Source organism: Hippoglossus hippoglossus, chromosome 3 (genome assembly GCF_009819705.1).
Source record: "Hippoglossus hippoglossus isolate fHipHip1 chromosome 3, fHipHip1.pri, whole genome shotgun sequence".
In the NCBI taxonomy this organism is placed as follows: domain Eukaryota; kingdom Metazoa; phylum Chordata; class Actinopteri; order Pleuronectiformes; family Pleuronectidae; genus Hippoglossus; species Hippoglossus hippoglossus.
This window is the reverse complement of record NC_047153.1, coordinates 29626788-29652879: the sequence shown is the minus strand read 5'-3', so window position 1 is coordinate 29652879 and position 26092 is coordinate 29626788. Positions and strand designations below refer to the sequence as shown.

The window sequence follows — 26092 nt, the reverse complement described above, 5'->3', positions numbered from 1 at the left end:
GCTCAGCTTGTGAAAACAGTTGTATAATTCCCCCTGTGGCTGTGGAGGAGTTTGGGCTTGGTGGCGACATTTGTAACAGAAAACCTGTGTTACAAAGTGGAGATGAGAAGTTTGCAAGATCAGACTCTTTGCCAGTCAGGGCAAGTCCAACAAAAAATACTATTGGATGCTTTGCTGTATTGATTTTTTTTTTATTGCCAATTAGATTCTTCAGATTCCCTTACTACATGCACAGTTTATCTTTTTTATAATCAGAATCATAAAAGGCAGAGGGGTTGTATTGATATGAAAAACTTTCTTTAGTGGATCACATCTTCCTGCGGACCAAGAGCAAATGGTCACTTGTGCTTCATCAATTTACATTTATATGAAAACAATATCCATGTTGTTGCTGACATATTTTAGAACATATATTCATGATCCCATTCAGTCACAATGAAGGTATCCATAGTCAATCCAGCCAGAGATTGTTTCCATTTTTCTGTTGCACATGTGGTCAGCAGTCTGATCCTGCTTTTCATGGTTTGGCAGAGAAAAGTAGAGTAATGGGCATCATCTTGTGGCTACCAGTGGAATTACTTCCAAAGTAGCCCAAGAATGAGAAATCATCCCGAAAAAATAACTTTACAACAAAGGATTTTCTCACGGTTTTTGTAGCATTGACACAAACTGGTAAGTCTCTACTTTTCCAAACTGTGACACACAGCAAGAGCTACATTTCCTGCATAATCCCAACAGTTATTACCATATAATAAACAGACATTTAAAACAAATGTTGGTGCAGCATTTATTATTTTATATAACTGCGCTAGACGACATTGCCCTTGCTTCCAATGAAACAGTCAGGAACTTGGGAGTGATCTTCGATCCCGATTTGTCCTTTAATTCTCACTTAAAACAAATTTCTAGTACCGCCTTCTTTCACTTGCGTAACATCTCAAAAATCGGACATATTCTTTCTCAAAAAGATGCAGAAAAACTAGTCCACGCCTTTGTTACATCCAGACTTGATTATTGTAATTCCTTATTATCAGGCTCCAGCAGTAAGTCGTTAAAGACTCTGCAGCTTGTCCAAAATGCTGCAGCACGTGTCCTGACAAGAACCAAGAAAAGAGACCACATTAGCTTCACTTCACTGGCTTCCGGTTAAATCTAGAATAGAATTAAAAATTCTCCTCCTCACCTTCAAGGCCCTTAATAATATGGCACCATTATACCTCAAAGAGCTGATAGTACCATGTCACCCCACTAGAGCACTGCGCTCCCAGAATTCAGGCTTACTTGTCGTCCCTAAAGTCTCTAAAAGTAGAGTAGGAGCCAGAGCTTCCAGCTATCAAGCTCCTCTCCTGTGGAATCATCTCCCACTTTCAGTTCTGGAGGCAGACACCATCTGTACGTTTAAGAGTAGGCTTAAAACCTTCCTTTATGATAAAGCTTATAGTTAGAGCCGGTCCAGGCTTGTCTTAGACCTGCTCTTAGTTATGCTGCTGAAGGTCTAGAAGGTCGGGGGACACATGACACACTGAGCTTCTCTTTCCAGCTTCTCCTTCCTCTTCTCCATCCTTATCACATCAAAGAAATTAAAATCTCATCAATACATGTTACTGACTTGACTTCTTCCCAGGAGTCCCTTTGCCTTATCGTCCGCAGATCCAGGGCCGCGGCTGCGGCCACATCGTGGATTATGATGGTGGATTGCGTATCAGAGATTGTGATCGTAATGGCGGATCCTGTGTCTTGCTGGCTGATCGTGATAATAATGGCGGATCCTGTATCGTGTTGGCATCTGATAATGGTGGTGGACCACGATCGAGGTGGCAGCTGATGGTGGATCCTGATGGCGGCAGTGGATCATGATTGTGGACTATGGTGGCATCGGATCTTGATGTTGGATCATGATCGTGGTGGCTGCTGACCATGGACTATGATTACAACAAGACTGCTTGATTTATAATATTTCTCCTCAGATACTCGACCATTACTGACAATAATCCATCAATTCATTGACCTTCCATTATGCTCCAAAGTGTTTATTCTAATCAATGCTGTTAATACCCTTATCTTTCTGATGTTCTCCTTTACACTTGACATCTATTGCACTTCTGTCTGTCCTGGGAGAGGGATCCCTCACATGTGGCTCTCTCTGAGGTTTCTACGTTCTTTTTACCCTGTTAAAAGTTTTTTGGGGTAGTTTTTCCTTACTCTTGTTGAGGGTTAAGGAGAGAGGATGTCACACCCTGTTAAAGCCCTATGAGACAAATTGTGATTTGTGAATATGGGCTATACAAATCAAATTTGATTGATTGATTGATTGATTGAAAACAACAACAGACTGTGTTATAAGATGCAGCTCCTGTCAAAGAGCCATAATTCACATGTTTACTAACTTTATACCTCTCCTTCACAATTCAGAGGAGCTGCTGTATTCATTTTAGTGCTTTAGTTGCTGTTTTCTTCATAGATTAACATTTCAAATACATGTGAAAGCTTGTAGAACTGATCCAAATTGACCAGTGAAAAGCTGCTTGCACATGTATTTTGCATTAATGATATATAATACACTCAGTTGGCATTTTATTGGGAAGCAAAAACTGATGCAGTTTAATGCAACAGTCTGGAATAAATCCTTGATGAAGTTAGTTCTGCAGGTTGATAGAGCTCTAACAGTCACAGGGGCACTTGTCTGCTTTATGAGCAGCCCACTCTTACTTTTGATATTTTAAGGAACATCGTGCTAATGTTTCAGTGCATGACTTTTACTTGGAATGGAGAATTTCTTGTATTGCAGTACTGAAACTCTTCGGATCTAAATACCTGCTCCCATCATTGGTGCAATTCTCATCTGGTTATTTTTACTTGTAGTTACAGCTTCGGAACTAATGAATAGTGCGGGATAAAAACAAACAAGCTGATTCTACTGATACTTTTAGATTTATGGATGGATCATGGTCTGGGTTGAAATAAAGACTTTGCTAAGGTGAGGGAAAAATCATATCATCAAAATCAAAAATAATGAAGGTTATGGAATTAACATGTTCATAATAAAAGAACATACAAAAACCCTTTGTGTCCAGGTCTGATGTTTTTGTTGATCCACTCATCTGACCTCATCCCTATGTGGACTTTAACGATCTTTGGAATCATCACCTGACTTCCTCTTTTACTCATAACCATAGACTGTATATATAAAAATAACTTATATCATCACTCAGATCATGTTAAATCATAACATCCATGTGTGTTATTTGACTGATTATATGTAATTTCTAAGAAAAATGAAGGACCCAATATGCTTCCTTGAGGGACACCACAGCCTAGAGGTAAGGTGTTTCCGCTCTGACAGCATACATCTACCATTTAGAATCTACCGGATGACTGAATCCATTTTGAAGGCCTCCCTATTAAAACCTCTGAAATCTCTCTTTGTGTGTGCTGCTGTTAGTACAGACAGGCCGGACTAGCACTTGCTGCACTTCTGATCACTTCTGATCTACATTTTGCCTTAAACTGATTTAGCATCAGTGCTTACTTGAGTGTTGTTCCCCAGTCACTTTGGATAAAATCACGTGCTAAATATACTGTAAATGATTGTTTGTGTGGTCTTTTAACAAGCTTCTAATGAATAAGCAAGGATTGTGATACACAACCCAGCTGACAACATTCACCAGTGAGGAGCTCCATTGTTAAAAGCAATCAGTGATGGTGCTTCGTCGCAGTTAGTTCAGTTTAATGATTAGTTGATAGAGGCACATTTTTACATGTGGTGAACATATTCACATTAAAAAACGCATTAAACAGACACATCAAATAAACAAATTAGTTTGATTTAAAAAAAAAAAATACTTACCTTAGAATGCAAGCCCCACCACATACTGTAGAGAAGGCCTCTTTTCTAAGGCTGGATTGTTATTAGTGTTGCTACAGATATCAGTCGGATTTTGAATAAGGATTTCTTTGTCCTGCAACAGAACCTAGAAGTTGTGGTTTCACTTTGGCTCACTATTTGTGAAAGTAAAAACTCATATAGTGATACAGTAGCTACTAAACTATGCCAATCAACCAGTCAAGACAGACCTGTTAGACTGTACGACAACTCAAGAAGAAATTATTTTGCACACAACACTAAAAAGTATGTATTTCCATCCATTTTTGTGTACCTTGTGTATTTATAGGTGTACATATTATGTGTATAATGTGTACTAAACATACAAATGTATGGTAGTTTCAGAAATCTGAAAATACGATGAACTGTTTCCTTGTAAGCACCTGAAATATGTCCATGCTTCCAGTCAGATAATCCTGGCTGAACACATCCTGGACCAACAGGCACTAAAGATGCATATTTAACCTCCCTATGCCCAAAAAGTAATTAATTGGAATTTCCATTGGGAAATAACAAAACCAATATAACTTGTGTGGAAATCTATAAGTCTTACAACATTATCATAGTATATGATGTGCTCACATGGTGACTGTTGTCCCAGCCAGCAATCTATGTGCTGAAATGACAAGTTTTGATGTGGCTAGTCATACTGTGTCTTTTGGGTTTTTTGTGTGACGTTCCTTGTTCCTTTTAGGAATTAGCCATTTAAATGACATTGATCATCTCCCCACATGCAAATGTTCCCCAAAAACAAATTCCTCCTGACACTACATATTTTGCATGGGCACCATCGCTTCATCGTGGGCATAGCACCACCCAAGATGTTTGTGGTTATTTAATATAATACAAACAAGCCAGACCATTTTTATGCCTCTGTGCCAGCGACAGCCAATGGTCGGAGGCATTATATTTGTGGATTGTCCAACCGTCTGTACATTTGTTCATACATCTTTCCATCCAATTATTGTGAGCGCACTATCTCAATAACTTCTTGAGGGAATTTTTTCAAATTTTGCACAAACATTCACTTGGACTCCAAAAATAAATGAGTAGATTCTGGTGGTTGCAGGTCAAAAAGTCAAGGTTGTGTGACCTCATGTTGTTGTGAATGCTATATATCAGGAGTGCCTAAATAAAAAGCCTTCACATTAACTTGGATGAATTGATTAGAATTTCATGGTTGAAGGTCAAGGTTACTGTGAACTCACTAAACACATGTTTTACATTGTGAAAGTGCTATCTCAGGAACACAAAGGGAATTCTATCAAATTTGGCACACGTTCACTTGGAGTCACTAATTAATTGATTTGATTTTGGTGGTCAAATATCAAGGTCACGGAGAACTTGTATGAATCTCGGAAAAAAATTATGTTGACGTAACTGCAATGGTTGGCGGAAGCATACAACCGCAGTGCGGTATTTCTAGATTCTCCTGTAAGAGACACATTGGAGATAGCGCTGGCTATGCAGGACTAATGCTTAATTAAATCACTAGAAACATACACAAACCTGCATGCAGTATTATTACAGAATAAGGACTGTACATGTACGAACTTCAAATGATAAGAAGTTAAAGGAGACAGGGTTCAAACATAAAAGGTGCATGTGTTAGGGCACCCTAACAGGTCATAGATCCCATTCATCTCCCTCTTACCATGAATAAACTGTTCAAGCCACTCTCCACAGACATACAAACCAAAAGAGAGTTGATAAAAGCTAGCAGGCCTAGACGAATGAAACATAGAGTCAAAGCAGCTGGGGGAAAGATCCACAGCACAGCGACTCTGCACTTCACAAAAAAATGCGAAACAAATTAGAGGTGATGATGAGCACACAGTGGGGTTTGTGTTTAGTTTGTTTGTTCGGCTCACTGGTCTCTTTTGACCAACAGGTCTGTCGAGTGAAGTGCTGCCACTGACAACACTGGAGAGGACCAGACTGCCAAAACATCTCAAAGTTTCTCTTCCCTTACGTGTGCACAGTTCTAAGGTCTGTTAGCACGCAAGGCTTAATTGAGTTAGGTTGTTTTTCAGCATCTAAAGGAAAAAGGTCACATGTTTTGTTTATTTTTCAGTCTTTAGAGGATAAACTAATTCAACATTGTTTGGTTCCTCACATCTTCAGCTCTATTGATCATACTAAGCATGAGTCAGTACACAGTCTTTGAGCGACAGATGTCCTCTGGTGGAGACAAGCACCCGAAGCAGCCACTCTTGTCCTCCTTCTCACCAACTGCATGTCCATTGCCCAGCTTGTGCTGTCCTACACCTTCGTCCTCTGTTTGACTGCTCTCTCCCTCCTCCTCCTCTTCATTCTCACTTCTCTCATCTCTGGTCATCTGTGACAGGAGACATGGGAAGAAATAAAGTAAATGTTGAGAAGGGTGGGGGAAAATGGGGGAAATAGAGGGAGAGAGGGCTGTGAGCAAATACAACAATCATCTGGTGGATCCAGCCGCTGGGGAAGAGAGCAAAACCTACCCCTGAAAGCAGATCTGGAACCTGAGCTGCAGCTGAGAACAATAAGCTGGAGTTTTGAGTTGATATCAGTGGAAATTTGTTATTTACTGCTTTCTGTTTACTCCCTTTTGCATCATACTGCTGACTGATGAGCATATTTTTTCGCCCTGAGTCAAAATATTATTTGGTGTTAAAAAGGACCATTAGTCTGAAAAGGGTCAAAGTCTGTTTTCAGTTAGGGTGTATTTGTGTTATAGCCACTATGATGCTGATTTGCTCCTGGTAGTTAAGTGAACGGTTTCTAGCAAAACAGACTGTGATCACATGGACACAGTGAGGTGACCTGCAGTGCTGGAACAGTCTTCTCACCATACAACAGAAAGGTGTTATCCTGTTGTACCTGTCACATGAACATTTATTACTACATGTGTCAAAAATGAAACACAATCTGTCGTCGTAAAGGTAATGCTTATGGTTATTGCTTCAAACAAGTAAACTAAACAGATTTAGAGTAAAATTGTCCTTGCCAAATTAGTGGATGAAATCTATGTACATTGTGATATCACTTCATTAAGGTCCAACATTTAAGTTGTTTCTGAAACAGTTATGATCTTATCGGTTGAAAATCCTTTTCATGTCTCGATAGCTATCAATTAATGGTGTCTGTGGCCCTCGCAGGACTGTAATAGACATCATTTGGTCGGAATGAAATGATTAGATTGCGTACATGTCTGTAACCGACCTGCCTGCCTGCATGCAACCTGCCCGTATTCTCACTGCTCATAACCAGAATCTACACAAGTCAGAGAGACACACACTTCTGAAGCAGAGATGATAGCCAGAAGTTAGCGAACGAGTCACGTAAAAGTTGTGAGACAGTGCAGATTCATGTGTTTGGGGATGTAGCCTTGAAGAGAGGGTTGTTTGGAGGGGGTGGGATGTATCGGTTGCATATTTTCATTGTGTAGGTTGCTATGCTAGCTTTCCAAAAATGACCAACCCTAGCTTTAAGATTAAGATTAAGGTTAGTTCAGAAACAAAAAATAATTGAGTAAGGCCACAGTGTAATCATAGTTGAAAGAAAGTTTGACTGTTGGTAGCAACCAATAACCCAACAATATTGTCCCAATACTTCCAACAAGATTAGGCATGATGCTCACACCACCATTTTGGAAGCTTAACTTTGTAGGCTATCAAAACCTATGTGGCCCTTACTAGACCACATTGCCAAGCAAAGCCAATAAAAAAGATTTGGAAATCTTGATTAATGACCGATGAGCCTCACTAGGCAGAAGGGTGGCTGTGGCTCAGGAGGTAGAGTGGATTGACAACTAACCAAAAGGTCGATTCTATCCCAGTCTCCCCTGTTACGTGTGCCCAAGTGTTCTTGGGCAAGATCCCTAATCCCCAATTTGCCCCAAATCACAAGTCAAATATGATAGAGAAGATACTGCACAGAGATGCCTGACCGTATGTGTGTGAATAACATACTGTACTTACCGTTCCAAACATAAACTTCCTGATCATGCAGAGAATGAGGTAGGCCCAGAATATGTGCAGACAGAGGAGGACCACCAGCATCACGTTGAAGAAGTAGTACCCGAAGAAGGCGGGGTAGTAGTGAAGGGGGTAAACCCAGGTACAGTGGATTAGCCTGAAATACAATCAGACCAGAAACAAGTCAAAATCTGTATCCAGCATTGTAACCTGAGTGCTGTGTAATTTCATTGTAATGTGTGTTTTATGAGTAACAATGTTGTATTGAGTTACAATGTTTCAAGTTTCCCCTTTGAATAATTATCAGAAAATACATTAGTAGCAACTTGACTAGAGATGAGGTTGACAGATTTACTCTAGATGATGTTGCAGTGGTTTGCTCAGCACTTTAAATGCCTATAGTCCACCAGGTTACTCCAGACTCCAGATATACTTTCAGATGTATATCTCTCAATGTAAAACAATAAAAGTGACTATTAACACTCATTACAGTGTATAAAATGTCCATGCAGCCTTGTTGGATTAGCCTGCATTTGTTTTGGCTAGACAGGCCTAATAAACTGACAATGTTTTTTTTTACAACATTGTATTTTAAAATACCATCGGTGAAGCAGCAATAAAACTCAGTAGCAGTGATTCTCAGAAAAAATCCTGCTGTGCTGAAAAACATTTGAGTAAAAGCAGCATTGTGTTCCCAGCATTTCATAAGAACCACAACAGTATAATCCTGAGCATTTCTGCCAGTGCCTATATAAAAAGTTGAAATAACTGTTCATTTAACAGTTACACTAAGGTTGCTTCAGTGTGTGAACAGCAACCCAAATACATGTAAATTAAATTGAAGTTTATTTGTCAACAATGAAAAGAATAATAATATAAAGCTTGCAGTAATGGATAAACATAAATACATGCGCAGACATAAACACACACATAAACACACACACTGCACTTATCAGCTTACCAAAATGGAAAGATGATGAGGCGTGTTACCATAAACACTATGGCAAACAAAACAAAAAGGCTTTGACAGGTTTTCTCCCATTTGGCATAGTTGAATAATTTGGCGGACTGTAAGAAAAAGGAGTTGTGATGTTAATAAACAATATTTAAAAACACAGTTTATACTGAACAACAGCCCATTTTCTGCGGCATATCATCACTGGTAAGAATAAACCGTTCATGGTTTCATATGGTATAATCGAAAAGAAGCCAGTTTACCATTGGAGTTTGGTTTATTCTGGGAAACTTGGCCCTCAATTTATGTCCAATGCCAACATTTAGTGCCAGTGCAAGAATGTACTGTGTTCTAGGAGCAGATGGGTGTGGCATGTGTATGTATAAACATGTATATAGTAAAGCTTCAGCACAGTGAGCTGGAAATACAGGGATGAACTCCCTCTGGTGTATGGTCTTAAAGGGGACATAGCATGCAAATTCCACTTTGTTAGTGCTTCTACACGTTAATGTGGGTATCTGGCATGTCTACCAACCCAAAAACTCTGGGGAAAAAACACTTGCGCGTTTTGTTATGGTTCCTCTAAGTCAGAAACGTCATGCTTGAGTGACTCGATTGAGCTTCCTGGGTTTTGTGTCGTAACAAGGCACTGGAAGTCTCCCTACATGGTCTTGGCCCACGCATGCTATGTCCCCTTTAAGTATGACTATTGACCCCCATCTACTGAGTTTTAACACAAGGTCCAAAGTTGCATTATATTGTGGTCTTGTTTCATGTTTACATAGAGGTGTCTATGATATGACTTTACACACCTTTGAAACCATTGATTTAGTTATGTCGGGCTACACGTGGCATACATTCGACTGTCATGTTATAATACTTACACTAACACTAATACTGATACTATTACTAATACCATGAATCATGAGGAAAGCGATTGCTCCAAGCTGTATATGTGATAAGGTGCCACAACAATGTTTACAGATACAAATACTTTAAAACAGTTTTAATTCTCCAGTTAAAGCAACATTAGTAACTGTTTTACCTTGAAATAGCAGCTTCAAAATCATTGGATGCTAGGCTGAGAGAGCGGGGCATCCTGTTTGTCCTGAGGTAACTACGGTGAGTGGGTACGATCTCCTGTTAGAGGTGCCAAACTATGAACTATGAATGGGAATGGAATCAGGCCCAGCGAGTTCAAAAGTAATACTGCACTATAGATGAGTTAGAAATAAAAGTCAGCTCTCATCTGTGATATTTAATAAGGAAACAAACAATAAATGTTTGGGGTGTTTGTTACAGCAACAGCTCTTCTGGTTGGGTAAACCAGGGATCATGTGGATTTTACACCATTAAGTTTAATTTCAGTGAGTGACACTACACAGTTGTAGTTCCAGTGTTGTGATTGATATGCTTTGTTTTCTGTACATTAATTGCTCAGACTTGAAGCTCAACAGATTTGATGACCACTTGTGCCTGTAGAGGCCGCTGTTGCTCTACGAAAAATTGCATAGTGTTACTTTAATGCATGTCAACAAACGAAATTACAACATTAATATCACAATCACCTGCTTTTAAAGAATGACGCTGTCAGACAAACATGTTCCTGGCATGTGACTCTTGAACCTTTCAGTGCTAATTGACGACCAAAGTAAACCTATGGGGTTTGGCGTTCCTTCCCATACAGCACTGTTATTATAGAGAGAAGAATATGTTGCCTCTAAATGTCATCAGGAGTCATCCACTATTACCACATGTTAGTATGAGGTGATAGAATGAGCTGTGTAAAAACCACGTGTGACTGTGACTGACCTCCAGTAAAACATCAGACGCATCATGGACAAGCATGACCAGGGTTCCGATACGAATATAGTTGACACACCAGGAAAAAGATAAGAGCACCAGAGTGGCCAAGTGGTGGATAATTTGCTCTTTAAAGTCCTGAAGGAGGGAAAAATTAAATCACAGCAGTCAGCCAACATGGAGAACACTGTAGACTACTACCTACTACATAAATCTTACCAGCACCACTTAGGGACTACTATGTCACTTGCATCTACCTGTATTAAACAGTTGGAATAAGCAACTTTTTAACGAATGTCATACATGAATTGTCATATCGCTAATGTTGTTTTCAAGTTTTAAAAATGTCATGACGTGAAAAAATGTTGATACACTGTAAAATACAGTTAATCACACTTACAAAACAGAATAATATATAAAAGATGCCCCAGACTTTGACACTAATGTTGTGATGAGATAAACAGCAGGACCGGTTCAGATCATCAGAGGTTCAGCCTTTGAGACAGAAAATTATAGGCGACGTTCCATCATTTAATATAATGTCACTGAGGAAGTGTGAGAGTCCTACTGAAACAGTCGAGACCATCAGGAAGGTCAGATGGAGCTCAGTATCGTCCAAATTGCAATGTAATGAAAAACCACAAGAGTTTGTAATTGAACCAAGGTGGTGTGTATTGAGATGAGAAGACGACTCTACATCTTGCCATGCCATGCTGTTGACTGTCCTTTGAAGCAGGACCCAAACCAGATCAGCTCTAATTTGTGTAGGGAGGGTGGAGAGGAGGATTTGGTGGTGCACTCCATCAAAATCTGACAACAGGCCCAATGAGATGAGAACTGATGACTGGACATCTGTTCTCGCTGACAGTGGTAGTAATCAGTACGTATGTATACCATATGTATTTCAGTGTTAAATGTATAACACACTGAATGCAATGCAGACTTTTTTATATTGTAATAATGCCATTTACTAATGATGTCATCATGATATCATGATGTAATTTATACCATATGATAACTGATTAGTTTAATAAGCTGCAGATTGTGTCTAATCAGTTTGTGTTTGATCTTATTGGTTGCAAAAGTGAATACATTACTACATTATAAATGATGTAATTTACTGATTCCATGGAGACATCTCTTCTACTAAATAATCATGATACCTTGTTGAACACATTTTTTCAAATATGTATGATATAATACAATGAAAATAAATTTCATATAAAATACAATCTTTATAATCTTTAGATTGTCTCTCTATTTTTGCAGGGATATCATGGAAAATGTATGTTTCTGACCATATTTCTGTTGACATTGATCTTGACCTTTGATCGATCAGGTCCAACAGGTCATCATCTAAAGATGTCCTCCAAAGTAAAATTTCCACCAAGTTTGGTAAAATCTGTCCATGCATTGTTGAGTAATATTTTACAAACACACACAGGGGTGAAAACAATATCCTGCTTCCTGCATACAAGGAAATAATACAAAATTGGGATGACAAAGGATTTTATTGATGAGGAGTGTAAATTGAGGTTTCGGCTTCCAACAACTCACCTTTCTCTTGACATCAAAGGTTATGCTAAAGAGAAGAGAGGCATAGAAGCTCATCTCCAGGATATAATACCAGTATTGAGACTCCAGCATGGACTGCAGACAGACAGAGAGACAGAAAGCGATGGACAACGTGTAACATGAAGCCACAGTAAAGCCCACTCCCACAGACATAGGGTTTGTCCCTGAGGGCAGTGCTCTTTGTCCTAACACCATTAGCTTAACAGGAGAAGAATCTGTTGTTCATTCTGAGATGACACCTCCCAGCTCCTCTCTGTTTTTCAACATCCTGATATATAACCTGATAATGAAGATCCGAATTGTAATGAAGGTCCCTTTTTCATAGAATGTAGAATGTCAGTGCATAAACCATATTTGTATTCCTATAAACACACATCTCTGTTTCTCAATTAAGATGTAAAAAAGACATAAGTACAGCAGAAAATATTTCCTCTGTCCTGTTCACATGATATAAAATCAGGTGCTCTAAATGCCCCATCCCACCCAACTAACATCACTGCTGTGTCCTTCTCAACAGAAATTTCAATTGAGTTTCCATGACATATTCCACACACAAGCAGCAAAACCTGGGGTTTTAGATTACACACAGACACATCATATATTTATAGTAATAATAAAGTGTTAAAGGTATTAATTATAATAGAAAGATTTCAAACTTAAGAAAAAGATGATGATTAAAAACCTGCTTTGGAAAGCCTGTCCACACTTCCCGAGTGTCATAAAACCATTCTTTCTGCAACGACAAGGAGGGACATGTTATGACATTTGCATTTGTGTGGGTTATTTGAAACTTAAATGTGGTGAAGAGGAAATGCCTTCTATGTAAGATATACATTAGAGCTACAACCACAAGGCTGCTGGTGAGTTGTAGCTGCCTTGAGTTGCTTTTCATAATCAAAGCCTATTTCTTCATTCTACTCACATCATACAGGGCTGCTATTCCTCCTATGAACGCCAACAGGTAGAAGACAAACCTCCAACTGTAGCAGAGGGATCACAATTGTAGACTGTGGCTTTTAGATGTAATGCATCATTATTTGTAATATTATTAGAGAGAGAGAGAGAGAGAGAGAGAGAGAGAGAGAGAGAGTACTGACCAGACTTCTCTGAACTTCTTCAGGACTCCCGGATGGTCCTGATTACGTCTTCTTCTGAACCAGCGCTCCACTTGTCTCACTGACAAACAGCTTTTCTTAGACAGCCCATCAAAGTCTGCCTGAAAGTGAATGTTTACACACACATATAAACTTGTGTGCATAGCATATATAAACTTTAAATGTAAATATATATATATACATAACAGGTGGGGCGCGCGACCGGGAGGGGGAAATGTGAGGCGGAACTAATGTTTTGACGTCCGCATCTCTTTGTGTTGTGTTGTGCATGTCGCGCATATTTTTCGCGAACAGTGAACTCACGTTCACGTTAATTTGTTAAATCATCATCGTATCAGGCCAGCATGAAATACCAGGAGCGGGCAAATGTGTGTGTGTGTGTGTGCCCCCAGACAGCGCACACACACACACACACACACACCCTTGGGTTCACAGTGAAGGAAGGAGGACATGAGGAGAGACCAGTGTGTATTTGAGGTCTGACAACTCTGGCAGCTGACAGTATGAGACCCAACAAATTAAGAAGACACTTAGAAACATTACACCCCAGTCACATGCATGTGTTCTTTTTGGTTGAGCTTTATCATCGTTGTAACAAAGTGATTATAATTTAATTTATTTTTTCTCTATTTTTGAAAAAGTACAGACTGATGGAGGAATGTAGTGATAAATGTCACCAAAAGTACTTCAATTAAGTTGGGCATGACAGGGCATGACAGAAAAAGTTTGAGAACCACTGATCTAGACAGTGTGAAGGGTATAATGGATTACACTCAGTAATCAGATTGAAGGAGTGAAGGAAGGGGGGGAGCTGATCCATTTAAAACCTTCTAAGAAGGATTTTGAAATCAGCTAATATTAGGCATATGCAGTGATTTCAGCATTGAGACAGATATACCATCCGCTTGTAGCTGCTAACACCTGCTAACATCTACTGCTAGTTGGTAACTTAAATTGTGCAGAAGACCTTCAAATGTACAAGGGATATTCATCTTGTCCAATATTCTAAAATAAAGACAGAAATAGTAACATTTATTGGAACATTTGAATGAAAACGTGTTTGACTAGACTCTAATTAAAACTACACAGCAATCGAGTTCAATGTTGAAAATGTATTCCTATTATCTTAATCACTTTCTAACATGAAAAACCCAAAGTTTACATTGTGTTGTTTTCTGAGCTAATTTTTTGAGTCAATAAGTAGCTCAGTAATACCGGAGGATCCATGACAGATCTAAAGGCTTATTTGTTACCCCTGGCATATGTTAGACATGAAGTGTGTCCTGCAGAAATCACAGGTCTGCAGTAAAGCCTGACTATGTAATATTTGATGTTATCCTACTGCTACTAAAAAAATGTTTTAACTGTCACATCAGACACAGAATGGATATTTGAGTGGATTGGGACTGCTGTTTACCTGAGCAGGATGTCTACACTGAGTGGTGTAGTAGAGTTCCAGGATGGGGTTGTCCTGTGCTTTCAGATGGACTCTCTGCCTGATCCCAGCGGAGACAGCAAGTGGTGTTGCTACCCAACTGGAACACAGTTAGTACACACAGGGTTCAATTCTAACAACGTCAGTGTAGGACATGTAGTTTATGATAATGAGGATGTAGGTTTGTTTCCAAACGACACCTTTATTTATACACAAACACACACATTTATATGTATGTTATATAAGTCATAACATTATGTTGTTGTTCTTCCGTGTACTTATCCCTTGTGTTGTTCCTGGGTCAGATTGACCCAGAGTGTGTGTGTGTGTGCGTGCGTGCGTGAGTGCGTGCGTGTGATCATACGCAAGCCCTGGCCGGTCAGGGTTAGGGTTAGGGTGACCCAAGGATTGTCATTATCCAATTCTCCTGGGGTAATTGAGACCAATGGATTGTCATTCTCGATTCTCCTGGGGGGTCATTTAGACCCCCAGAGAGGGCGCTGTGGTGCTCTGTGGGGTCATTTAGACCCACACCTGATTCCAATTGTAATCTAGGGGGGTATATTAGACCCACATAGAACCCGGCGCACCATTCTCCGTGTGCCACCCTCCCGGACCATGGCACGATGTCACGTCAGGAGCGTTTCACTAGAGAACAGGTTCTCCAACAGCTATTCTCCCACCATCCTCTGAACCCGAAGAGGACGCGAAAGAGCCAGACCGAGAAGCGGACGGACAAGGAAATGGAGAAGCAGACCGAGAAGCAGACAGAAAAGCAGACCGAGAAGAAGACAGAGAGGACGGCGACCACGACGATGGCGACGGTGACGAAGACGACGATGGTGACTGCGAAGACGACGACGGCGACGAAGACTACGACCCAGTGGGTGATGCTTATGCAGATTTGTCATCGTTGGAAGAAGAAGAAGAAGGACAAGACCACGGCGACACCACCACCACCACCGGACTCGTGGAAAGAGAGACCTTCCCGTCAAGAAACGGGGAAATAACATGGTCCTCGAGGGCGTACGGCCGAGAGGAGGGCCACTGCTCCTCCTCCTCCTCCTCCTCCTCCTCCTCCTCCTCCTCTGCTGCAGCTCAAAGCGGGGTCCCCCCGGGCCCCACGATCCACGCGACGTCCCGCACCGGTGACCTAGCCTCGACGTTCCGCCTGTTCATCACGCCGACGGTAGAGAACATCATCCTGGAGATGACGAATCGGGAGGGTCGTCGAAAATACGGCGACGAACTTTCGACAGCCTGTGGGACGCCGAGAGCGGCCGGGCGATATTTCGTGCCACGATGCCCCTAAAACTCTTCCACACGTACTCCAGACTGCTGCGCTTCGACGACCGCGAGACAAGACGAGCCACGGACAAATTGGCGGCCGTGCGAGAGGTCTGGGACCCCCAAGCTACGCTTGGAAGATGCAAGTGTACACCGGAAAGCCGAGCGGCGGACGCCCAGAACGGAACCAGGGGTTGCAGGTAGTGCTCAATGTAACGGAGGGACTGCACGGTTGTAATGTCACGTGCGACAATTACTTCACCTCCTACAAACTCGCGCGGCAGCTCCTGGAGAGGAAGCTCACCGTGGTCGGCACGGTTCGGAAGAACAAGCCCGAGCTCCCGACCGGGCTGCTCGCGGTCAAGGGAAGAGAGGTGTTCTCATCCAAGTTCGCATTCACGCCCACCGCCACTCTGGTGAGCTACATCCCAAAGAAAAACAGGAACGTGGTGCTCCTGAGCACACGGCATGCCGAGGCCGACGTCAGCGACCGCGAGGACGGGAAACCGGTCATCGTCCTGGACTACAACCGCAACAAAGGAGGCGTGGACAACCTAGACAAGGTGATCGGAATGTACAGCTGCAGGAGGATGACCGCGCGCTGGCCCCTGGTCGTCTTTCACAACATTCTCGGCGTCTCTTCCTACAACGCCTTCGTGATATGGAGAGAGATCAACCCAGACTGGATGCCGGGCAAGCGGAACAAGCGGAGGGTGTTCCTAGAGCAGCTGGGAAAGGCTCTCGTGACTCCGTTCATCGCACGAACGGAGCGCATCCCCCGTACGGAAGCGTCCGCCACGGTTGTGAAGGCTGTAAAAGCCGCCGCCGCCGCACAGAGAGCTCTTGACTACGACGCTCGACCCGAGTGTCCGGCCTCCTCCATAGCCCTAGCAGCAGCCCCACTCGGGGCGAGTAAGAGGACGAGGTGTCAGATATGCCCCAGGAAAAAGGACTGTAAAACTCACACCGTGTGCCGCGGGTGTAACAAATACATGCAAGGGCTGCTCACTTGTCTATTGCCCTACGTGTGCGTCCTAATATGGGGTGGGCTATGTGAGGGGGCCAACAGCCGGGGGAAGCAGGGACAACACAAGGGTTAAATATGTTACATATATATTTTTATATATTTCACAAAATTTGTATACTGGCTAGCAGGGCAGTGTAGGTGGGACTGAATTGCAACAGTGTGTGTGTTTATGGTCATGAAGAAGTGTGTCACACTGTTCAACAATGGGGTTATGAATGTGCTGTGATGTTGGTATTGTGTAACCACATGGGGGAGTAGGCGCACAGAGTGTGGCTCTTACTTTTCAAACAGGTATCTGAGGAGTAAGAAGACAAAGGCAAAGGGGACAGTGACATAAAGATCAGAGGCTTTGGCGTAGACCCGGCCCTCCTTGTCTACCAGGTCAGCCCACGTCAGATTCACTGGCAGCCAGATTCTGTCCCACCAGAACCATTCATACAGTGTGTCAAACATCCCTGCTACTTAACACAGCCACCAGGTCCTACAAACACAAGGGGGGATAAGTCAAGCTCAGTAGGGGAACTACCAATGAACATAGATCAGTGTCTGTTGCTAATATATTAAAAAGACAGGACTGTGACATGACTGACAGCTCACAAGAAATTTTCAATAAACAAATAATGAACCAAGAATATCCAAGGAATCAGCCTTTTAACACGGAATTACATTTAATTTGTTTTTTAATTTGATAGGGATGGTGCTCATTAATCCACAGACAAAAAACTGTAAATGAGCCAGAGTTGGTTTTATAAGCAAATTTTCATCTGTTGTCTCATGACATTTTTACACAACAACCTGAAGAAACATTTGTCAACAAGGCACATCTGGAAATTCGGTTAAATATTGACATGGACATTGGTCTCACAGAAAACTGACATTCATTCTACATATGAATAAAAATGCATTTATAAAATACAAGCATATTCTAAAAGTACAGCATTTACAAGTATTTGGCTGTTCCAGTGACTTAGCTTGTTAAAAGCCATGCGTGTCCTGCTTCAGGCAAACTCCCGTAACCTGGGTTTGCCTGAAGCAGGAGAAAACCTACGGTTTTGTGTTGGTGCGTGTGTGTGTGTGTGTGTGTGTGTGTGTGTGTGTGTGTGTGTGTGTAAAATGTACATGCACCAATTGTTTTCACCTTAGCTCTGTGCAAATTCCGTATAGTGCTCAGTGCAGTTTCAACCAGACATATAATAACATATAATAACTAAAGTGTAAGTTATTTCTCAGACAAAGACAGAGGAAGGAATATATTCATATTCTAGAAAGATTCTACAAGACCTGGTGGTAATGCACCTTGACGTTGGTTGGAAGCTATGTGCAGTCACAGATAAAGCTACAGTTACTGTACATGAAAATCTGTTTCCTAAACAAATATTTACCCAGGGATCCCTCCCTGATTCTCAAGATTAGCTTCCACGCCTATTTAATAATTCTCTTTCTGTCTCCCTCTCTATCTCAAACATACACACACACACACACAGGGAGGGAGAGAAAGAGAAAAAACACTGCTTGAAACTGAAAGTCCGGGTTGCAGCCCAGCAACACACTAACAGTACAAAGTAATTAATCATGGAGTCAGTGTGTGTGTATGTGTGTATGTGTGTGTGTGTGCGTTGGGAGGTAAAATAATGTGTATAAAGGCAGTAGAATAGCTCAGACTGACAAGGAGTCTCTTCAGTCTTTTATCAACTGGCACTGGAGGCTGAGTTGTTGAGCCTCCCTCTTTTTCCAGCAGCCCCTGCAACCGTTAAACTGGCTGTTTGACAGTTGCTAAGTCAAAGCACCAGGGAGTCACTGTCCCATGAAAGATAGGCTACTGTGAAACAGGTGGATGTAGATGTGGTCCAGAATACCTTCACTATACATAGCATTATTCGTCTATTCACATACTTAGAACTGCCCAACTTTATCTTTGACTGCAGGCGACCTTGTGTGCTTATGTGAATACTAAGTCTTGTGTCTGTTGATGGCCAAGAAACACATTGTTTTGGCAGATCCAACATGTGCAAATACACCAGGTCCTCTGACCATGGCCATATTACTCATTTGTCTCTACCAGTGGCAGGCCAAACCATCATGGTTACAGTAACAACCTGTGGGAGCCTACCAGCAGCAGGTGTCCCAGACCTCCATCATCATTACAAGTGGTGATTACAAAAAATGTGCAGTAAATGTTTTGGAATGGCAATGGATTTGTTAAGTATGAGCCAAAATACAAAAAACTTTAGGAAAAGATGGAAAAGAAACCAACTACGGAATCCTCCGCTTCCCTGCTGGACTTGCCCCACAATGTCCCTATGCCTCAGGGCTGCTGTAGCTCGCGGATGGTGTCCACTTCCACCCAGTTACCAGGGGCAGTGCAGCAGTACGGATGGTCTTGTCTCTGGAGTCCTTCAGTGTCATCTGGAGTCTAACTTTAGAACACTTGTATTCCTCAGTTACACTAGTTAGACTAGTTAGAGGTAGTTCCAGGACCCCTTTGCCGTAAAGGACGATTTTACTTAGACATCGTGGGACACCAAGATATCCTATAATGTTTCTAGTTAAGCAATTAATTGGATACAATTCTATTTAACTCATAGAGGCAAAAAGTTCATATGGGACATAGCCAGTGCGACTTTCTCTATAATTATTGTGGAGTTCCCCAAGGATCAATACTGGGACCTCTTTTGTTCAGTGTTTACGTTAATGATCTGCCGCTTATTTGTCCACAAGTGGATGCTCAAATGTATGCAGATGATACAGTTTTGTTTGTTCATGGCAAAAGTAGGTCAGCAATTGCTCAGAAATTAACAACAGCTATGACTAGTGTTTCTGGGTAGCTGGCTGACTCTTGTTTGCACCTCAACACTAGTATAACGGTTTGCATGTATTTTCCTAAGAGGTCCAATAGTACGATACACCCAGATGTGACTATTAATGGGAAACACATAACCGTTGTGGATGATTTTAAATACCCTGTCATCATTTTGGATTCTCATTTAACATTTAAAAAACATGTGAACAAAGTAGTAAAAACTGTTAAATTTGGATTATCTAATTTTAGGATTATAAAACCGAATATTTCGCTACAGGGAACCAAATTATACATACATGGGATGATACTTTCTAATTTTAATTATTGTATGACCAGCTGGTCTCAAACTGCAGTTACTACCTCAAGACCAGTTGAATCACTTTATAAACAAATACTGAAAGTCCTGGATAAAGAGCCTAATAGTTACCATCATTGTAACATTATTGTCAAGTATAATTTATTCAGTATGGACAGCTTCAAACAATATACAGATTTATGCCTGATGTTTAAAATTCTTGATGGACTAGCTCCTTCTCCTCTAAGTGTTTACATTACAACTAAGAATAAGGATGGGAGGTTAGCAAGGTCAGTAACCAGAGGAGACTGTTATGTTCCATACAGACACAGTACATTTGGCAATTCAGTTTTTTCAGTGAGAGCCTCAAAAATCTGGAATAGACACCCTATAGTTATTAGAAACTGTACCAATTACTACACTTTTAAAATTAAATTGAAATATAATTTAAAATCTAAGCGAATCTGTACACATTAGTAATGCTCCCAAGTGGATTATTTGCCATGATATCTTTATGTCCTCTCAGATAATATGTATGCTAATATTGCAGTATAATTGTATTAATATGTTCTGAGCAAGAATATTAGTATAATGCATTTTTTTTCTCTTTCTTTCTCCTGTTATTTACCACAAGTTGCTGTCTGATATGTGCTTTATTGTGCTTCATAAGATACCTTTTAATGTACTCCTACTGTCCTCCTGCTCAGGGACTACAGGTGCAAATTATCTTTTACAGCTAACCCTAGCATATTTACATTGTTTGTAATATTGATGTTGATCAATGTGCATTGTCCCTGATTAAAAATAAATAAATAAAAAGTAGGCTCTTGTGAAGCACAGTTGAATGTCTTGGAAGTAGGTCTTGACCAGTGTGGTGGTAAGTTCTGGTCTGTGGAAGAAGTTGAAAGACTCCCAGAGAAGTGCATGGTGAACTGAGCCAAATGCATTGGCCAGGTCAAGGAAGATCACATGTAGGTCCTTCTTGGCTGCTTGGATCTGTTACCAGATCATGCTTGTGTGCTCCAAGCAACCAGAGAATCCTAGTATTCCTGCTTCCTGTACAGATGTGTCAACATACTTGTTTCTTTCAAAGTTAGGTGGACAGCCTCTGTGCAACTATGCTGAAAAAGATTTTCCCCTCAGTGTTGAGAAGGCAGATTGGCCGGAATTGGCTGATGTCTGATGCATCCTTTTCTTTTGGTAATAGCACGCCACCAGCCCTTTGCCATGCCTTGGGTATTCTTTGCTTCTGCCACACTACCCTCATGAGCCTCCACAGAAAGCGTAGGACATCCGGTGCGTTCTTATAGAGCTTATATGCTACTCCGTAAGGCCCCGGGGCCGATGCTGCTCTTGCTTGCTGGACCGTGTGCTCTCCTTCCTTCCATTTAGGGGGTTTAGAGTCCAGGTTGAACACAGGCGGTTGAATTGGCAGGATGTCAGGTGGGATGACTATCTGCTAATGGCTTTTTGTGTCGTGGTGGACCTTTCTTAGGTGTTTCTCCAGTTCCTGCCTTAATGTTTTAAAAGTTCTGCTTTTTTCCTTTGCGAAGAGGTCTTTGATATACTTGAAAGGGTCTTTATAGAAACGTGTTCTAGTGTGGTCTTTATACTTGCGAAGTTTCCTCAAGTTTTCCGCTCTTCAAAAAGTTGCCAGCCGGCTTTTAATGTCTGCTTGGAGTAGCATGGGAACTTCTCTCTTGGCATCAGAGGCTTTTTCCCATTGTTTTTTCATCTGTCTCCTCTCTCGGATTAGCCTCTCGATCTCTTGCTGCCTCCTGGATTTGGCTGGCGCTGGTAGTTGCTTTCCACTTATCCCTCTACTCACTTCAAGGCGCTCTTCTCCATTTTTGTAGATTATGTCTCCCATCTTTTCAAGCTTTTCCTCTGCTGTGCCCTCTTGTTGCTCCAAGATTTGTGTAAGGTCACTGTTGATTGTTTCCCACTCTTATTGTCGACAACTTTGGGCCACTTCACGCAAGGTTTGTGCCCTTTGATCTTTTTCTCCATTGCAGGTCTTTGTGGTTGAGTGGGCTGTTACACCGGCATTTCTGTGCTTGTATCAGCCTCTTCGGTGACAGGGGTGCTGATGCTCTGCGAACTTCGGTTTGTTACCCGTCGCTGTGCTTCACTCGACTGATCTCTTAAGAAGTACTGGTCAATGCGAGGCCTTTGTCTCTGCTCTCTCAGTCACCTTTGTCTCCCTTGGTAGATCCTCAAGCCCTTCAATGATGTTACTTTCTCCCAACCACTGATGCACACCTGAAGCTTGCGTTCTGCTGCTGTCTTGGTTGTCTTGTGTGCTGTGCTCTCCTTGTCCGTAGTCATTTCCGTACCTGGGTCTGTAACAGTGTTGTCAATCATTGAACCATCTTGCGCCCCTGCTCTTGCAGGCTCTAGGGGTATGTTCCTTTGTTTACTTTTTGTAGCATTTAGCGGGTGTCTCCAACTAACTGAACCAGCTTTGGGGACTGCTGTCATGGGTAGCTAGCCCATGAGAGCCCCAGTGGGGTCTATTCCCTCCTGTCAGCTGTCTTTACAAGCTGTCACAAGGACTATCCCATATTGTGAGCTGCCTTTTCACAGCAGTCACTGGACGTGTCCAGAGGATCAGAATCAAAAAACACAGCACAAGATGTTCGAGAACTGTTCCTTTTGCCAATAGGTCGTGAGCACTTTCTCGAGATTTGCCTTGTTGTTGGGAGTGGTAGATGATCCAGTGGTGGGGGTTCTCTGAGTTGTGTGGGAGGTAAATCTTAACCAGGATAAAATTTCGGGTCAATTGGGCACGGGACACATCATCAGTAATGTGTGCGCTTGCACAAGGTTATGTTTCAAGGCTGGACTGCAAATCTTGTGGGGATTTAAACTTTCCGTAATCTATTAGGTCATAATAATGCAATAACAGTCACATTACTGTGTGACTCATTACTCTGATTCAAACCATTGGCTGTGAATCTTTTGTGCTTGTAGTTGTGGTAGAGTTTTTACAGTGTTGTCATTAAATCCGATATTTGAAAAAAATATTGATTTCATGTTAATGCACACGTGTTAATTTAATTTTTGTTTCCTTCCACTGTGACACAGAGTCAGATTCAGCGCCCAACATTGTAGGTATTACTATTGTGAGTGTCATTTAAAAAAAAGACACAATAAACAAAGAAGCATTTAAAAAATCAATTGATAAATCGTTATCATGAATTATTTTGGCTGCAATAATTGTGCTGTGAACATGTGACAGTGCAACAGCCCTACAGTGCTCTGAGGGAACAAGTTAAAATCAGAGTCTGTCAGCTTTAATTCAGTCCAACATTCTCCTTTCATAACAATGTGTTGCTACTATGTTTATAACACTGGCAGACTGTTAAAGGTTCAGTGTGTAGAATTTAGTGATATCTAGTGGTGAAGTTGCATGTTGCAGCTGAATAACCCTCACTTTACCCTCCCCTTCATGTTTGCCCAGTTTGGACTACTGTAAAAAACATGACTGTCTCCGTTGAGAGGACCCGCTCCTGATGTTAATATTAAGTTTGAATTTGAATATAAAGGGCCCATTCTAGGGTAAAGAAAACAACAATTTGTACAATTTAGATTATTACACACTAGTCAAAAAATCACTATAGTTATCTGAAGTCTTCAATTTCTGCCAATAGATGCCTTTCACCTAAATGTTACAGACTGGACCTTTATGTAGGCTCTCTGCATTTATTATCAGTCCAATCAATGGGCCGGGGAGGGGTTGCAGCTCTTTTCAACTGCAGCTCATCCTCAGTGTTTTTTTTGTTGACATAATACTATACTGCCATATAAGCATTTTCACTGAAAAATGCTTGGGCTTCAGTAAGCAATGTGCTTGACAAGTCATGTCCAGTCTGCATGTTGCATAGAAAACTCCTTGTCTGACGCCTCCCCTAACCGACTCAAAACATTAACAGTGAGCTGATTTGGACTGTTTACCAAAATCAGGAAGAGTAACTGCTGATAAACATAGCAAAACACAAATAAAAAATTTAAAGCAGAATATTAAGCTAAAAGTGAAGATATTCCAGTAACGCTGAACCCCTGACTCGCCTCTGAAAAGATCAAAAACTTGTTTTTGATGATGCCAGGCTTTCATGACAGTTACAAATCTTAACTTGACTATTAGATGTTTGTTTGGTGCTTCGAAGTACTTGTTATTCCACCTTTCCATTGGTGCTGGCTTTACAAAGGTTGCCTGGCAATTCAGATCCTTGCAACAGTCAAACTGAGATAGATAACATACTAAACCACCGCAACTAATCTTAACCCAAACCCTTGGATTTCAAGTGGGCTAACCGCAGAGCTTGGACGTCACTGTATACTTAATGTTGATTTTTCTGATAAAAGGGACTTAATTATTCCCAATACAGCTATGAAAATGCTCTTACAGCCTGAGAACAAGCTTAACCAATGTAGGATCTCCTGGGACCAGCTCAACACAATGGCTGCAGGCAGCGTTGTTCCTCTAACTTTCAACCAAGGGGACAATTTCACACCAGAATAAAAAAGTTTGGAAGTGTCTGTCACATTTAAGCTAAAACAAACAAGGGCTCATTAATCACAATCCAAGGTCACAGGAAGACACAGGCTTACCTTCTCCTCTTTCAGTGCTACAGGTAGAGCAGGTAAGGACAGTTGTTCCCACACCGGCTGACTGCTGGCTTTGATGGGGGATTTAATGTGGCTGGGAAAACCCTCTATTCCCCCACAATGACAAGCAAGCCAGCGACTCTCTCTTTGTTTGACATTCTTCATGGTCACACCCATTTCAGCCATAATCACCTGGGAAGGTTTTTTTCTCCCCTCCAGGAAGTACAGGTAGGCTAGTGAATTGTCACAACACACAACAACTTTTTTTTCTCCCTGCCCTCAGGGGATCAGATAACCTTGTTTGTACTGTGTTCTTGATAAAGTATCAAAGAAAGCTCTCCAACAATACAAACTGTGCACTGACAGAGAGAGAGAGTCAACTTGGATATTACATTGACTTGACAAATAACATTATTATTGTTATACATAACTTATGCTAGTATACATTCTAAATTATATACAGTATATAAACTCCCATTATTATTATAATAATATCTACCAAAGCACCCCCAAACTAAACAACAAATTGCATAGTTTTGTTAAATGTAAAACAAAATGTTAAAAATCATCTGACTTTTGGTTTGAAAGAGGAAAGAAAAAGTTGTTAAAGTGAACTCATATTTTTCAAGTGTTTGAATTTAATTCTCTCTCAAAATGCCTGTAACACTTTCACTTCAAGTGATACTTCAGCTTCTACTCAAATTCTCTCTCAACGTACTTCAGCCCTTACACTAAACAACAGTTAATGGAAGTGCTTCAATTTATTGTGACTTAAACCTGCATATATTTCAAAAGCTCCACCAATAAACTACAGTTTATCTGTAGCAAACACACAGCACATTTTAACACTTCTAGATTATAATTTGTCTTCTACAGTAATGGCGCTGCTTTCTTATGTTTTTTTTTTCTTTTTTTGTTTTTAAATTGTTGCATCTGTCATGTGAGAGGGTTCACAGTCAGCTCCTTCACTGTGTAGTTTAGGGTGGGAGTGCGGACTGACAGCAAACAATGCACTGGTACACAAGCTAAATCAACAGGGCCTTTTGATGACATTTCTAACTTATGATTAACATGACAGCCACAAGGTACCTGGAAAATCCCTAATAGGAGAAGATAAGCACTTGAAAATGTTTGACAAATAGTCTGCATTTTTTACATAGCTTCAAATTTATTTATAATTCATTTGATACTAAAATGTATCAACACACACAGGATACATAGAGAGCTAACCAATCAAAGCCCAACATGACGTGTATTTATTAGGTGTTGAACCTTTGTTATTTCACCATTTGCAGGAGGATGTAAGGATGAAGATGTTTCTTTATCAATCCCTCCATCTACCACCTTGTG

The 26092-nt window shown here is 41.1% G+C and overlaps 1 protein-coding gene across 2 annotated transcripts; it reads right to left on the bottom strand.

Moving 5' to 3' along the window:
- Positions 1-5796: 5796 nt before the first annotated feature.
- Positions 5797-24919, bottom strand: cers3a (ceramide synthase 3a). Of its 2 annotated transcripts, XM_034581686.1 has the most exons (12): positions 24746-24919; positions 17317-17517; positions 14705-14822; positions 13270-13388; positions 13095-13152; positions 12855-12905; positions 12155-12247; positions 10607-10735; positions 8801-8907; positions 7843-7996; positions 6008-6221; positions 5797-5972 (listed from the first exon to the last, which is right to left on the bottom strand). In XM_034581686.1, exons 2-11 carry the CDS (start codon positions 17487-17489, stop codon positions 6033-6035), a joined length of 1191 nt encoding a protein of 396 aa, XP_034437577.1. In that variant the 5' UTR covers positions 17490-17517; positions 24746-24919; the 3' UTR covers positions 5797-5972; positions 6008-6032. The 2 variants fall into 2 exon arrangements, with proteins under 2 accessions (XP_034437577.1, XP_034437575.1); XM_034581684.1 differs by having other exon boundaries at positions 5956-6221; positions 24746-24918.
- Positions 24920-26092: the final 1173 nt, after the last annotated feature.